General features: G+C 40.9%; 3 protein-coding genes and 1 pseudogene across 3 annotated transcripts; 2 read left to right on the plus strand and 2 right to left on the minus strand.

Annotated features, from left to right (window-relative positions):
* Positions 1–1,948: 1,948 nt before the first annotated feature.
* Positions 1,949–7,178, plus strand: LOC146717566 (kinesin-like protein KIF17; annotated as a pseudogene).
* Positions 7,179–7,851: 673 nt separating this feature from the next.
* On the plus strand, positions 7,852–9,765 carry LOC146717567 (uncharacterized). The gene is made up of 4 exons (XM_085466104.1): positions 7,852–7,947; positions 8,117–8,284; positions 9,454–9,604; positions 9,689–9,765. Exons 1-4 carry the CDS (start codon positions 7,915–7,917, stop codon positions 9,763–9,765), a joined length of 429 nt encoding a protein of 142 aa, XP_085322230.1. The 5' UTR covers positions 7,852–7,914.
* A 67-nt stretch (positions 9,766–9,832) lies between these two features.
* On the minus strand, positions 9,833–11,322 carry LOC146717568 (putative UDP-sugar transporter protein SLC35A4). The gene has a single exon (XM_085478089.1). The coding sequence runs from the start codon at positions 11,202–11,204 to the stop codon at positions 10,227–10,229; it is 978 nt and encodes a 325-aa protein (XP_085334215.1). The 5' UTR covers positions 11,205–11,322; the 3' UTR covers positions 9,833–10,226.
* A 78-nt stretch (positions 11,323–11,400) lies between these two features.
* On the minus strand, positions 11,401–13,763 carry LOC146717569 (SLC35A4 upstream open reading frame protein-like). The gene is made up of 3 exons (XM_085478099.1): positions 13,352–13,763; positions 12,911–13,009; positions 11,401–11,920 (listed from the first exon to the last, which is right to left on the minus strand). Exons 1-3 carry the CDS (start codon positions 13,364–13,366, stop codon positions 11,723–11,725), a joined length of 312 nt encoding a protein of 103 aa, XP_085334225.1. The 5' UTR covers positions 13,367–13,763; the 3' UTR covers positions 11,401–11,722.
* Positions 13,764–13,794: the final 31 nt, after the last annotated feature.

Genomic DNA, 13,794 nt, shown 5'->3' on the forward strand with positions numbered 1-13,794 from the left:
CACGTATTATAATGAAATTTTATGTGGATTCTCTGAGATTAAAGTTTCTCTTAGTTCCAGTTCCTTTTTTAATATTAACAGGAATTCTTTTCCTTTATTAAAACATTTTTTGTTGTATTTGAAGCCGTAAATTTAAACGCTGAAACCATGACATATTATCTTCTCTAGATCTGATACTTTTTATCTTCTGCTGACTCACTGAGTCATCCGTTTCATTTGAGGCTTATTACCACTTTAAGAGCAGCCACTTCAGTTTGCTTTTTAAGCAAGGATAAGATTTGCTTTAAGTTTAATCGTGAAACCCACAAAGTGTATTTATTACCAGGCTTTTCAGCTTTGCGCAAACTGGAGCAGAATGATATTCTTTATGCCAGCAGTAGCCCCATTAGTGGGATGCCATCATCTTCCTGGATAACACAGACAAGTGTGTAGTGGAGGACTTGCCTGAGAACTTGTATGCGACACACCAGTAGCCCAGCGGGAGACTCTGATAATGAATTTGTGTCTTGAAGCATGTGAAGCCGAGCAGCGGGATGCAACATCACACTTGATTTTTGACATTATTTATTTTTGCCCACATTTACAGCATCCATCTTTGTTGGGTTCTACTTTCAACTTTTATAAAGGGTCTAATTAGAGGTTTCATAATAATAATAATAATCTATAACAAAAAGTTTCAGGGCTGTGAGGAAGTCTTTTGAATCCATCCAGAGTAGAGGAGAAGTCTATTGACAACTTATTAACTATTTATTAAAAGAGTTTGTGGATCTTTTTTGCTCTCCCAATTGAGTCTTAAATTATTAAGTGAACGTCTTTGGGAGGAAGCCAGAATACCTGGAAGAAACCCTCAAAGGCACGGGGAAACTCATGGTCTGGATTCCCAGATGGAGTCCAGACCAGGAGCCTTCTTGCTATTGTCAGGGCTCTGTGTGCAGGCAGGTGGAAATGTGGATCCAAATGCAGGACTCCGAGACGAAATGTAACTAAAACCACAGCTTTTATTGCTGGCATGAAACAAAAACCAAACCAAACCAACCATGAAACCAAGCAGGAACACACAGGCAGGGTCTGAGGGTACGACACAACACTGAGCACAGGAAAACACAGGGCTAATATACACAGGGTGGTAATCAGGAAATGGCCAACAGGAGGGAGACACAGCTGGGAGAGATCAGGGTTAACGAGACGGGGGGAACCAAGCTGCACACACTAACATAAGACAAGACTTTCACAATAAAACAGGAAACATGAATTACTAAACAAGCACGCAGACTTTACACTGAGAGACAGACAGACAGAGAATGACACATGGAACCTGAACTAAACTAAACGTGAGATATAACCGAGAACAAATCCTTAAGCACGGATAAACAGAAACAAGAAACTAATAATAATCATCATCACTACGAGAAAAAGAAAACAATCCATGAAGCAGAATTAAACCGAAATATAATAAACTCTACATACTGGGTCCAATGGATATTATATATATGGCCAATTTTTCAAATAAATAATGGCTATCACCCTTATGTTTCCTACAAGGTTAAGTCAGTAGAACACAAGCAGCATGTTCTTGCAATTAATAATTAACCATGGTATAACCATTGTATAGCCATTATTTAACTTACAACCCTTGTATAAAGTGTGCCTTCTCATAAAAAGGGCAATAGAAGACAAATGAGTTTTTAATTATACTGTCACAGCTGTTGTATTTCTCTAGTGTGTACAAACTGTATATGTGATCATGGAGCGAGTCTTCATAAATCCTATTTTATTTTTCCCTGCCTAAAAAGATAGTACTGCTGATCAGTGACCCCATTTCTGACCGCTCTGTCCGTCTTGGTAACAGAACCCTGCTCACTTTCACCAGTGGAAGTAGCCTCTGGATCATTAATAATTTATCCATCTGAAATGAAATCCAGGTGCGCCAGTGGCTGTCAGACGCAGGATGGCCACTGTTAACATGGATGCACCTGTGAGTATTCATATTCTACACAGTATATAAATAGCATCTTTTTAAAGCAGGGGTATATTTACATCAGAATAATGCAGAATTTAAAGGCACTCTTGTTGGAGTCTCTGTCATTGATCTTTAATGTTTTAGGGAGCTGACGCAGTGAGAGTGGGAGTTGTACTTACAACAAAACCAGGTAAGGCTGGGACAGTGACAGTATACCTGTATATTTGCTATACTGTCACTGGAGAATGACTGTAACTCGGTTTTGAATGCACAGAGAGTAAAGAATCTGTTGTTATTGATGAAGAAGGACATAGTGTTTACTACAAATCATCAAATAATGAGGTAAGTCATTTGACTTCACACACATGCTTCAGAAAGTATTTGTTAATTTGCTTTCAAGCTTGCTTACATTCTTTCAAACAGGCAGCCAAGGCCTTCTCTTTCGACCAAGTCGTGACTGTTGACAGCATAAAGGTACAAAACAGCTCCTGACCTCTTATTTTAACCCTTTTCTGCTCCACTGCACATATTTTCACTACCTGATATTTTGATGGCTGGAAACTGAAAGACTTGAGTGTAAATCTGCAGAGTTTTCACCCTGAGCTCCTGCAGCCTCTCACCGAGTACATGTCCAGTGGGTGTAACGCAGCACTGCTGATATGTGGAGCCTCCACAGAGACGACGAGAGCTCTTATTGACAGCAGTGTCATCAGACAGGTGGAGCTCTAAACAAAACTGCATTTAATATTTGCAGATTTTATGTGTTTATATTTTCAATCATACCCTTGATTTGCTTGTAGGTCGTGGCTAACCTGTTCAGCTGTATGGAGTCAAGAGTGAAAGGCGAGTTATTCATCTCTGTGTCATCCCTTCAGGTTTGTCCTTGTATTCAGTAGCAGAGCCCCAAAGGATAATAGATGCAATAAAACACATGATGACAGCTAATGTTTTTCAATGTCAGTTTTATCCAGACGGCAGTGCAGTGGATCTCTTGAGCCTCAACAGACAGACTCTACAACATGTAACACATCCAGCGCTTGGAAGGTGTGTCACAATTTTGCATTTTAATGATAAACAAAGACCTCATATAAAACATATACACACTGAAGCTGTATTATATATGCTCATGCCTGCTTTTCTCTCTCAGTCTCATAGGAGGATTATGTGAGGTGTGTGTGCGTTCAGCTGAAGACGCTTATAACCTGTACGAAACATGCAGGGAAACACTGAAGGCGAACACAGGCTCCATTTCCAGCCGGTAGGTCATACAAAGCACAACTTTTATGAACTCTAATCCATTTACAAAATCACTTTGGATCCATTCATTAAATTGGTTAATTGCAATAAATCCAAGTGCCTGAGCGATAAAAAATTTACTTCTGGCTTTTATGATTGAGTTGTTCTGCACGGTGTCAGTCAGCTTGCCCTTTTTTTCATAAATTTCCATATGAACTTGTCAAATGTTTATGCTGTGTTTCTCTCAGATGTAGCTCCCTGTTCATGGTGACTGTTGAGTGGAAACTCCATCCAGAGGAGGTGGAGTCAGATGTCTGCCGCAGCAGATTTCAGCTGTTCAGCCTGGCAGGAGGAGCCAGTAGGACTGACCTCAGAGGGTCAGTGACATAGCCAGTGAGATCTCTATTACATGGGCAAGTGGAACTTGAAATGATCTACCACAAACTGATAAAGCATTATTCTGATTGTGGTCATCATCTGGAGGGAGATGTGCTATATTTATTTATTTATTTTACCTCTGGCTGTAGGCATAGATTATAGGAGATAAGTAGTATATATTGCTATTCCTGAACAAAATCCTCTTGTAGGAACAACTGCTTTTCTTGATGGATTCTTGTAGTTGAGGAATGTACCTCTTGTGACTTTCTGAGTAGGCGTTTTTGTAATAGAGTGATGTTGGGGCCAAATCTACACCAGTCAAAAGTGATTCTATATCTGTCCTATAAACAACTTTAAGGTAGCCAAAGTGTATCATCTGCCCCCCGTCTCACACTATCCCTTGGATTGTAATCTTATCTAAGGTCTTCCTCTTTCCCTCCCATCTGGGAGCTCAATGTTCAACATCCTTTGTCCAATTTATGCAGAATCCCTCCTCTGCACATATTGAAACCCTCTCAGCCTTGCCTCATTAACTTTGTCTCCAAACCACTCAACCTGAGCTGTCCCTCTGATGTTCTCATTTCTAATCCTGTCCGTTCTGGTCACTTCTATTGAAAATCTGAGACTCTCCACCTCTGCTTCCTGTCTTTTTTATGTCAGTGTCAGCAACTCCAAACCATACATCACAGCAGGTCTCATTACCATCTTGTAAACCTTCCCTTTCACTTCTTTACCACCCCTGAACCTTGTCTCCGCTCACTCCACTTGCCTCTTCTTCACCTCTTTGGATGGTTGAAACAAACCAAGTTTTTTTTTTTTTTTAACTCATCTGCTTTCACCACCTCTGCTCCTTACAGCTTCACCTTTCCACCGGTGTCCCTCTTATTCACACACATGTATTCTGTCTTGCTTCTAACCCTACCTCATCCAGCGTGCTCTCTACTCTCACTAAAGACCACAATGTTGCCTACAAACACTATAGTCCAAGGACACTCCTGCCTGACCTCATCTGTCAGCCTGTCCATCATCATTGCAAACAAAAATCTATATGACACTAATGTTATTTCACTCAGCAAACCAGCTTCAGATCTTCATCTCTACAAGAAAACATATCCAACTCAACAGGGAGTGAATTTGACTCAGAGCCTACAGGTAGATGCTGGGGTGGGGGATGGCCTTTTGAAATATGTTCAGTAACAATGGAAGGAAGTAGCGGCATAGCTTTTGGGGAAAGCAGTGTTCACAGGCAGGCAGTGAAAGAATGAGCAGGGAACTGACAGCTTATACCAGCATGATTAAAAGGGTGTTGGGTATGTGAGGGGAGTATGCCAATGCGAGTGCCGCAGTACACTAGAGTGATTGCCTGAAGTATCTTGCAGCCTTCACCTCATTAGTAAAACCTGTACTTTTCTGGCTGCGATGAGTCAAAAATGTCTGCAGTTATATGGTCCTGTTAATTAGGTCAGATCAACAGGGAGGACAGCATTTGCCTCAGAAATGTAATTTTTTGATATCAGTTCTCTTTATGAGTAGAAGCTTTATTCAAGCTAAAAATTATTAATTCTACATTTTACAGCATGGTTTCTTATGTCGGTGTGCTAGAGCATGAACACAACACAAACCGCCTTTTCAATCTCAGCAGGTCATTTGGAATTGGCTTTTAGCATGGCTGCTCTCTCCCTTAGAGGTAAGGTGCAGAGTTCAGTCATTTGGGAGGGGCTCAGAGTAGAGCCGCTACTCCTCCACATCAAAGAGAGCTGGCTGAGGTTAGTCAGGTATCTGACTAAGAGGCCTCCTGGATGCCTCCCAGGTGAGATGCTTCAGGCATGTCCTACCAGGGGAAGGCCCCGGGGCAGACCAGGACATGCCAGAGAGATGATGTCTCTCTGTTGGCTCAGTGTTCTTTCAGATAAGCTGGGGAGAGGGAGGTGTGGGCTTCTCTGCTAAGTCTTCTCCCCCTGCAACATGAAGATGGGTGGATGGTGTACTTAGTTTTTCAGATACTTCCTTTGCATTTTGCCTTAGTTTTTTGATAAAATAATAATAATACGATGTAATTTGTCATGTGTTGTAATTCAGCTCAAGTTGTTTTTACCTCATTTTAAAAGACCTGTAAAGGCCTAGATATCTTTATGTATTGATTTTATACCCAGATTAATTTCTGATATGATATTATATGCTATTACTATATTATATTATGTCCTGATATCTTAGAGACAGGGTGAAGAGCTCCGAGTAGAGCTGCTAATCCTTCATATCAAAAAGAGCCAGCTAAGGTTGTTTAGGTTTCTGACTAGGATCCCTTCTGAATGAGGTGTTTCAGGCATGTCCTACCAGGAGAAGACCCAGATCCAGGCCCATTATGTGTCTCAGCTGGCTTGGGAATGTATTGGTGTTCCCCTGAAGGAAGTGGAGGAAGTGGATGGGGAGAGGGAGGTCTGGGCATCTTTGGGACCTGAACCCAGATTAACGGCAAAAAAAAAATATATATATAAATAACTGGATGGTTGGATAGCATATCCACTTTGTGATATTTGATATATATTTTCAGAGTGAACCCACTGCTGAAGGTCCTGGACCAAATCCCAAATCCTGCTGCTAATATCAGTGTGAGCCTCCTGCCTCATTTGCTTAATGATGCCTTAAAAGGAAATAGCAGGACTGTCCTCATTTACTGCATTAACCCTCAAGGTACTGAGCTACACCACATCAACATACAAAGAAATAAATATGCATGTGTGATTTACAAAACAAAAATAACCCTCCTTCTTTCAGGTCTTCTAGATAACGAGACACCTTCTGCTTTAAATCTGGCCCAGAAAGTGAGAGGTTTTGCAACTAAGCCCACCACTGGTTGCTGGAGTCCAAGGGCAACTGAGCAAAAGATTCGTGACAGCATCACTGATCTAAGAAGCGTGATAATGTCACAGGGGGACAGTGAAGTTCACAGCATCTACGAGCTGGCCGAGCTCACGCAAAACCTGCAGGTAATTCATAAAATCAGCCTCATGGAAAATAATGCTTCCCAAATAATGAGTTTGAGTCTGTGCTGTGATCACCACAACAGATGGTGAAAAATCAATCATGGGAGAAGAGACGGGAAGAATCAGAAAAGATAAAAGTCAAAATAAAGGTTTATATCCGAATTATTACATTTATTCACAAGTGTAGCAAAAACTAGAACACAAAGTGTCTTCAACACAATAAAATGAGCTCCATGTTTTATATTACTTGGCAGACTTGCAAGACCTCAAATAGCAATCTGCTGTTTTCTGGAGATCATCACCCCAACAGCAGGCAGGGTACAGATACAATGAAATGTCTACAGGACCAGCTGAGGCAGGAAATGGAAGAACATATTACAGGTAAAATACTCAGATTCAAAAGTCACGGTTCCATATGGCTAACCACAGCCGGCGTATTCTGTTTGTTTCTCATATTCCCAGAAGGTAAAGAGAATGCAGAAAAGGTCCAGGAGAGAGTAGCGAGAATCCAGCAGCTGAAGGAGGCTCTCAGGGAGGAGACACTCAAGAGTGGAGCTGCTACTGGGAATTCCCCTGCCTGTCAACAAGTAAAGCACATCATCTGGCATTACAAACTCTAATTTATTACAGATCATTTAGAAAATACTCAGACCCCTTCACTACTTGAATACCCTATGATGTAGATGGGGAATATAGTCCCACATATGCTGCAGTGAAGCATATGCATAGCACGATTCTGCCACTGAAATGCTTTTCCTTGGGGATGAGATGAGCAGTGTTACTCTTTTTTTTTGAAACATCTGAACTTAGTCCTTTCAGTGAGCTCCAAGCAAGTAGGTGTTTGTCTTTTATGCACGACCAGCTTCCATCTAGCCTCTCTATAGGCATGATGTTGGAGTAATGCTGACCTTCAGCTCACTTCGGTTGAAACACCAACTCATCAAAGTTTTAAGCTTCCACTTCAATTTGGCTCCTGGTAACAGTTGAAATGTTGGAAGATGTTCAACACTCCTGCCCTGATCGACGCAAGTCTACAGCGAATTTCTTGGACTTCTAGGTTTTAACCTGACGTCCAGATTTGGTTTTCCGACAACATGTTAAAATGTGCAAGAACAAAAGGGGTTTGGGCATTTTCCAAAACCATGCATGTGGTTGGATAATGCAGTAACAAGGCTGAATCAATAATCTTTTCACCATCTAAAAATTATTTATGTGCACAAGAGTGGGCAGCCCACACAACGGCATTTGTTTTGCCAATTTAATGATTAGTCTCAGTTGGAATACAACAAAGCAGAGGAACGGAGGAGGCAACTTAAGGAGGATCATGGGAGATTAATTCAGCAGGAGGTGGAGAAGATGGAGAGAGACTTGGCACAGGAAAACCTACCGGTGAGATAATGAGATACACTAACACTATTCTGTTTGTGATCCATCTTAACTGAGGTTGCTGAGTCAGTTTGAATTAATGCAAGGCTGGATTTATGGCAGGCAGTGGAATTCACTGTATAATTATGTTATTTTCTTGAATAATTTTATGGTTTGTGCATTCCTGTATTAGAAAGAAGGTCCTCAGAGGGACTTGCTGGTACTGACCAGAGAGAGACATGTCCTAGTACTGCAGATAGAGGCCTTGCGTGCCGAGGCCCAGCAAGCTGAAAAAGAGCTACAGGATCAATATGACAGACACCGAGCAGAGCTGCACTGTCTCAGGGAGGAGAGCCTGCAGGTGGGAGAAATAACCATGATTCAAATAACAGGACTTATTCACATTTAATCAGTTTGTTACTTTCAGCAAACTCATGTCTGCCTGAACTGCCTCTGAAATTAAAAACACCAAAGTTACATTTCTATCTTCATAAGGACGATCAGAATTTGTGACTCAGTCTTGGAAATCAATACCATGTGTAAATTTTTAGCTGTCATCAATTCGTCTGGATTTCCAGATTATTTAAGAGAGGTCGTAGCTATGCATGTAAATATTGTTCTTCTCGATAACTACAATTGCGTAAAACACAAGCTGACATTTAACTCTTTGATTTAAAAATGTGCAACAAGTTTTATAGTAGCTGAGCTATCAAATACAAGATTTCCCTTTAGCTCAAAAGACAGTATCTATATCCTAGCGCCTGTTAGCTAACTTTTGATGAAAGGTGGGGGATACACTCAGGACAGGCAGCCAGGTCATCACAGGGCATAACAACACATAGTGATGACAAGTTATTGTAAACATGCGTATGAACTTGCCTGTAAATGTTTTATGGAAAGTTAATCAAATTAACAGCAATTAAATTTACTGTATAACTTTATTAAAAATATGTATCTTTGTATGGTTGATTACTATATTCCTGTATCCGTTAGGATTTATGTACAGTAAACATCACATATTTATATTTGGAAGCACTGCCATAGACCGTAATGCTCTGATGATGGATAATGCAGCGCTGACACATCCCCCCCGAGTGATGATATTTGCTGATTCAGCTGTATGAGGAGGGAGGAGTCACGTATATAAAGTTCATATTTTGCATCTTTTCCTGCTCTTAGTACTTCAGACTTACATTAAAATTATTAAGCATTTCGCCTAGTGTTGCTGTGTGTTGCTATAAACATGGCAATTAAGAATGCAAGCGAGACAGACCATCGTGACATTTAAAAGAGTAGGTTATTCCTACAGAGAAATCCACAGAAAGAAAGCCACACATACTCAGAAGATGAGTTTTTGAAGTTAACAGCTTGTAAGGCAGCTTACAAGACCACAGTTTGACAGTTTTGACTTTAAAGAGAAGACTATGCTCTATATAAAATGACTTTGTTAGCTGCTTCATAAAAATACTTGTATAAAGCTTTACTAAATGATATCCTTTCTACATTGCCCCCCTGCTGTTATCTCCCTAGGTGTTCAGAGTGTTTCGTCAGGTAGGCGAAGAGCAGAGAAAGATTTCAGAGGGCAGATACAGAAGTGTGCTGCTGGAAGCGGTGCAGGATGCCATCTACTTGTCTGCACAGAACCAGCAGCTGCAGGCAGAGAATAAGCAACTCCGTAAATGTCAGTTTGAAATTATGTAACCTTTGCTAGATGTGTGGTTGTATAACTAAATGCTTAAAAAAATGTTTTTTTTTATTTAAACAGCAGCAGCAGAACTGAAGGATATGCTAGCTGCACAAGGTGATCCCATGGCTGATCCCCCGTCAACACTGAATGTGTGACTTGAATGTCTTTACGCAGCAGTGTGCGGACTGTAAATCATGAGAAATAAATGTCAAATAAAAAAACTATTTTTTGACAGTTTATTGGTTATTAAAACACTGCATAACACTTTATCTCTGATGTTGTTCTTGGCAGAGAAGGTGATAAAAAATGAAAAAAAAAAAAAAAATAGCAGCAGTCATCGGAAATAATTCACTCCATATAACATTTGTTTACTGTCTGATCTGAATTTACTGCAGTGTAACTCAATCGTAAAGTCAAATTAGGCAACATGACTTAACAGGTATGAGCAATATGGTCACAAACACGTGTTGAATCCAAATAAAAAAAAAGAAGAGTTTCAAGTTTCAGATGGAAGATAAGGCATTAAAAAACCCTAAAAAACAAAAGTTTAGGTAGCCTCCACTGAGAGCTTTTGTGGGGTCAAACTGTGCTGGTGGTTCTTTTATTAAAGACTGCACTATCTGTAGTAAAGGTAAGCTGCCAATCCAATCATAGCAACAGGTACTGGGAATAAAGCAGTCAGCTGCAAACCTAAGGTGGACCAAGACAACAGAGCATTAACCAGCATGGAGCAGGAAATGACAAACAGTCTGGTGATCCCACTGCCATGTTTGAGAACCACAGACATCAGGAGTCCATTTGCTGCTTGTCCTGCAATGATAACCCAAACCACCCACGAGTAGCCTTCCAGAAAGCCTTTGTCACTTGCCGCAGAGGAAAAAGATGACAGTCCATTGATTACCACACCAAATATATAGAGGTAGAGGTTCTGTAGGCTCAGGGGAAGCTGCTGGCTCTTCAGTATCCCCTCTGTGTAAACTGCTGCCAGCCCTGAAACACAGCAGTACACCAGCACAAGGAAAAGCCCCCAGGCTGTGATATGAAGCCTTTCAACTTCCTCAGCTTCACCCTTTTCAGGTTCCTCCAAATCCAGGTTACTGTAACTGTGGAACACGCCTGCAAACATGAGGAGCCCCAGGCCTAACCACTGAGCAGGCCGGAAGCTCTTGCCCAAACAGAGGGAGTAAAGCAGGGCAGTGGAGGCAATTTTAAGATTTGACAGTACCTGGAATGAACTTGGGTCCATGTAGGCCTGCATCAGAACAACCAGGTTGTTGTTGAGGGCGTAAAGTATAGCAGGGACTGCATAGGGTGCCACGAAGGCAAGGCGTGGAAAAGCACACAAGTTTGATGTACCACCAGTGAGAACAAGAGTCATCAGAGAGATGAGCAGTTTAGCTAACTCAATCATTACAACACACGAGGAAGGGTTAAAAGGGACTTTACCATCTACCTTAGTGAGAGTGATGAGTGGTGCATGAGAACCATAGATGAGAACCATAAGCCCCAGGAGAAACCCCCACCTAATTCTTTTCACCAACTGCCTCTTAATCCTTGCTGGGGGACTGGGCCCCACATTATCAATCACAATCATAATCGATGACACACAATAAATACTTATTTTCCAACAATCTGAACCTCAAGCTTTGCTAAAGTGCATCAACCCCCCCACTTAAGGTTACTTTGAAATGACAAGCAGCAAATTACAGCCATTTAAATGGTAATTGCACAATAGATAGATATTTCTCTATGTAGCATGTTTTAGCTGAACAATAAAGATGTAGGAAATATTTTCAATTGTTTTTATATGACTACTTCAAAATCTGACAGGTGTAAACAGCTGGACCAAAACTAAGACAGGTCATGAAATATAAAGGCTCAAGGTCAGGGTTAACATTGGACAGATGCAAGTGGAACAGTAGCATGTAACTTCCCTCACAACAAAAATGCAAGAAAAAAAAGAAGAAGCAAGAATTCAGCCCCCAGTAAAATTTGAGTTAAATGTTTACATCCATAATTCAGTCTACGCAAAAGTCCTGATCTATCACGAGCCGGGAACTCCAAGAGTAGTACTTCTGTAAAGTCACTGGAAAGACAAACAGTCATCCCAGATTACTTTGGTCCTTTCTTCAAGTTGTTCATGTACTCCTTAAAGGTCCTTTCAATGTTGGGCACTTGATAATTCTGCGCTGCATACATGCCAGTGACTGTTCCCAGCAGTACTCCCAGGAAGGCAGATGAACGTAGTCTGGCCACCACATAACCGGCCAAAAAGCCTTTCAAAAATGGCGATCCCAACACTGAACCACCCTACAAGGCAAAACAATATACACAAATGAAGATATTTCATTAAGGGTAAATATATATTCTGCATAGACCACAATCACAATTTAGCTTCCGTTAGTCTGAATGAGTGACCAGTATTCACTTTTATTCATCAGTTGTAATACAACTGCTAACGGAAATGCTTTACATTTACAATGATATACACTCTCCGGTCACTTTATTAGGTATACCCACTCAACTGCTCATGAACACAAATATCCAGTCAGCCAGTCACATGGCAGCAACTCAGTGCATTTAGCCATATAGACGTCGTGAAGACAAGACGCTGAAGTTCAAACAAAGCATCAGGGTAAGGAAGAAAGGTGATTTTAAGTGACTTTGAATGTGGCATGATTGTTGGTGCTAGGTGAGCTTGTCTTGGAGATTAAGTATCGGAATTTCAGAAGCGGGACCACGCCTCTATACACGCTCCTTTCGGTTCTCACCTATTTAGGTTTCCCCAGTCCGACAAGCTGTTTGTTCTCAAAATTATTGTCAGTTTTGTTTTCGGTATTTTGAACTATACTTATCTGTTGTGTCTCTGATGAAAATGTGGGGAATGGATGACTTATTACAGACAAAATCTACCTACAGGTAGACAAAGTATCTCAAACCTGATGTCACAAAGCTCAAATCATGTCAAACTGGTTTCTTGAAAGCCACAATGAGTTCATGCCACTTAAATGTCAGCTGATCTCAATGGAATAGAGCACCTTTGGGACGTGGTGTGACATTTGATCAACAAATCTGATGCTTACATGTCAAGATGGGGGGGAAAAAAAAGCTGTCAGTAATGTTTCCAGTAGCTTGTTTAATCTGTGCCATAAAGAATGGAGACAGAAAAGATCCAACTCGGTAATAGCATCATATACCTTATAAAGTGGCCACCGACTGTATATTCCTACAGCAAGATTAGACAAGGAGAACGTGCTTCAAGGTACTGACCACTTATCTGGGACACTTGTAATAACTTACCTGGGGAATTCCTGCAGATACTTCGTGCTCTACTCGCCTCTGGATCTCATCCAGCTGATTTTTGAGCTGTGTTAGATCTCTTAACTGTTTCAGAGGATCCTGTAATAAAAGCAGTTAATCAAATTCCCATTAGAAATGATATGATAGTTCGAAATTAATCTACCCGAGGACAGGTGTCAGCCTAAACTTGTCTCCAGCGGTTTTACGAAGAGCACATTTGTTTTTTTCCAACAAACTCCACACTTCTGTCGAAGTTATCACAGCTACAAGCGGTAATACTAAAGCCGAACAATTTCATGTAAAAGTGATCCCTACCCTGTTAAAATAAACGCCAAAATAAACGCTGTTAACAGAAAAATATATTTTATTGTTCTAGCAGTCGCTAACATACGATGAAGCGCACAACATAAACATTTTAAGCCTGACCACACTCTCACTAACCTTGTCATCCGCCATTTTTGCTCGGTGCGTTAATCGGCATTCGGCTCATAAGTCTGTGCTGCAGCTGTTTGTCCGCTCGATTGGTATAGCCTGGAAATCAATGCTTTGCAATACGTTAGTTATACAAATGGAAATTTGGTGCTGTTGGCAGGCGTATGAGAAAGTACGGTTAGAAAAAGTTTGGAGTTTCCCTTCCATATCGCTGTCGTGCAAAGTTATGAAAATCATTGTCAGGATGCACGTCATTTAAACTTTTCAAATGCATTTCTTTGGCTTTGGGATTTATGGGGAATATTTAATTTTTAAATGCGTCCGATTTATGTATCCCACTCAAAGCCACTCTCTACCCTGTTATTCTACTGTAGCCCCTCTAGAGGCATTTAACCGGAAAACAATTGCGCTTGCTTGTGTCCACAAGCACTACTCCGTAGGACGCACACTGC

The sequence above is a fragment of the Copadichromis virginalis genome, linkage group LG2, assembly GCF_057382275.1.
Source record: "Copadichromis virginalis isolate Kocher_CV1m ecotype Utaka linkage group LG2, C_Virginalis_male_GT1.1, whole genome shotgun sequence".
Taxonomy (NCBI): Eukaryota; Metazoa; Chordata; class Actinopteri; order Cichliformes; family Cichlidae; genus Copadichromis; species Copadichromis virginalis.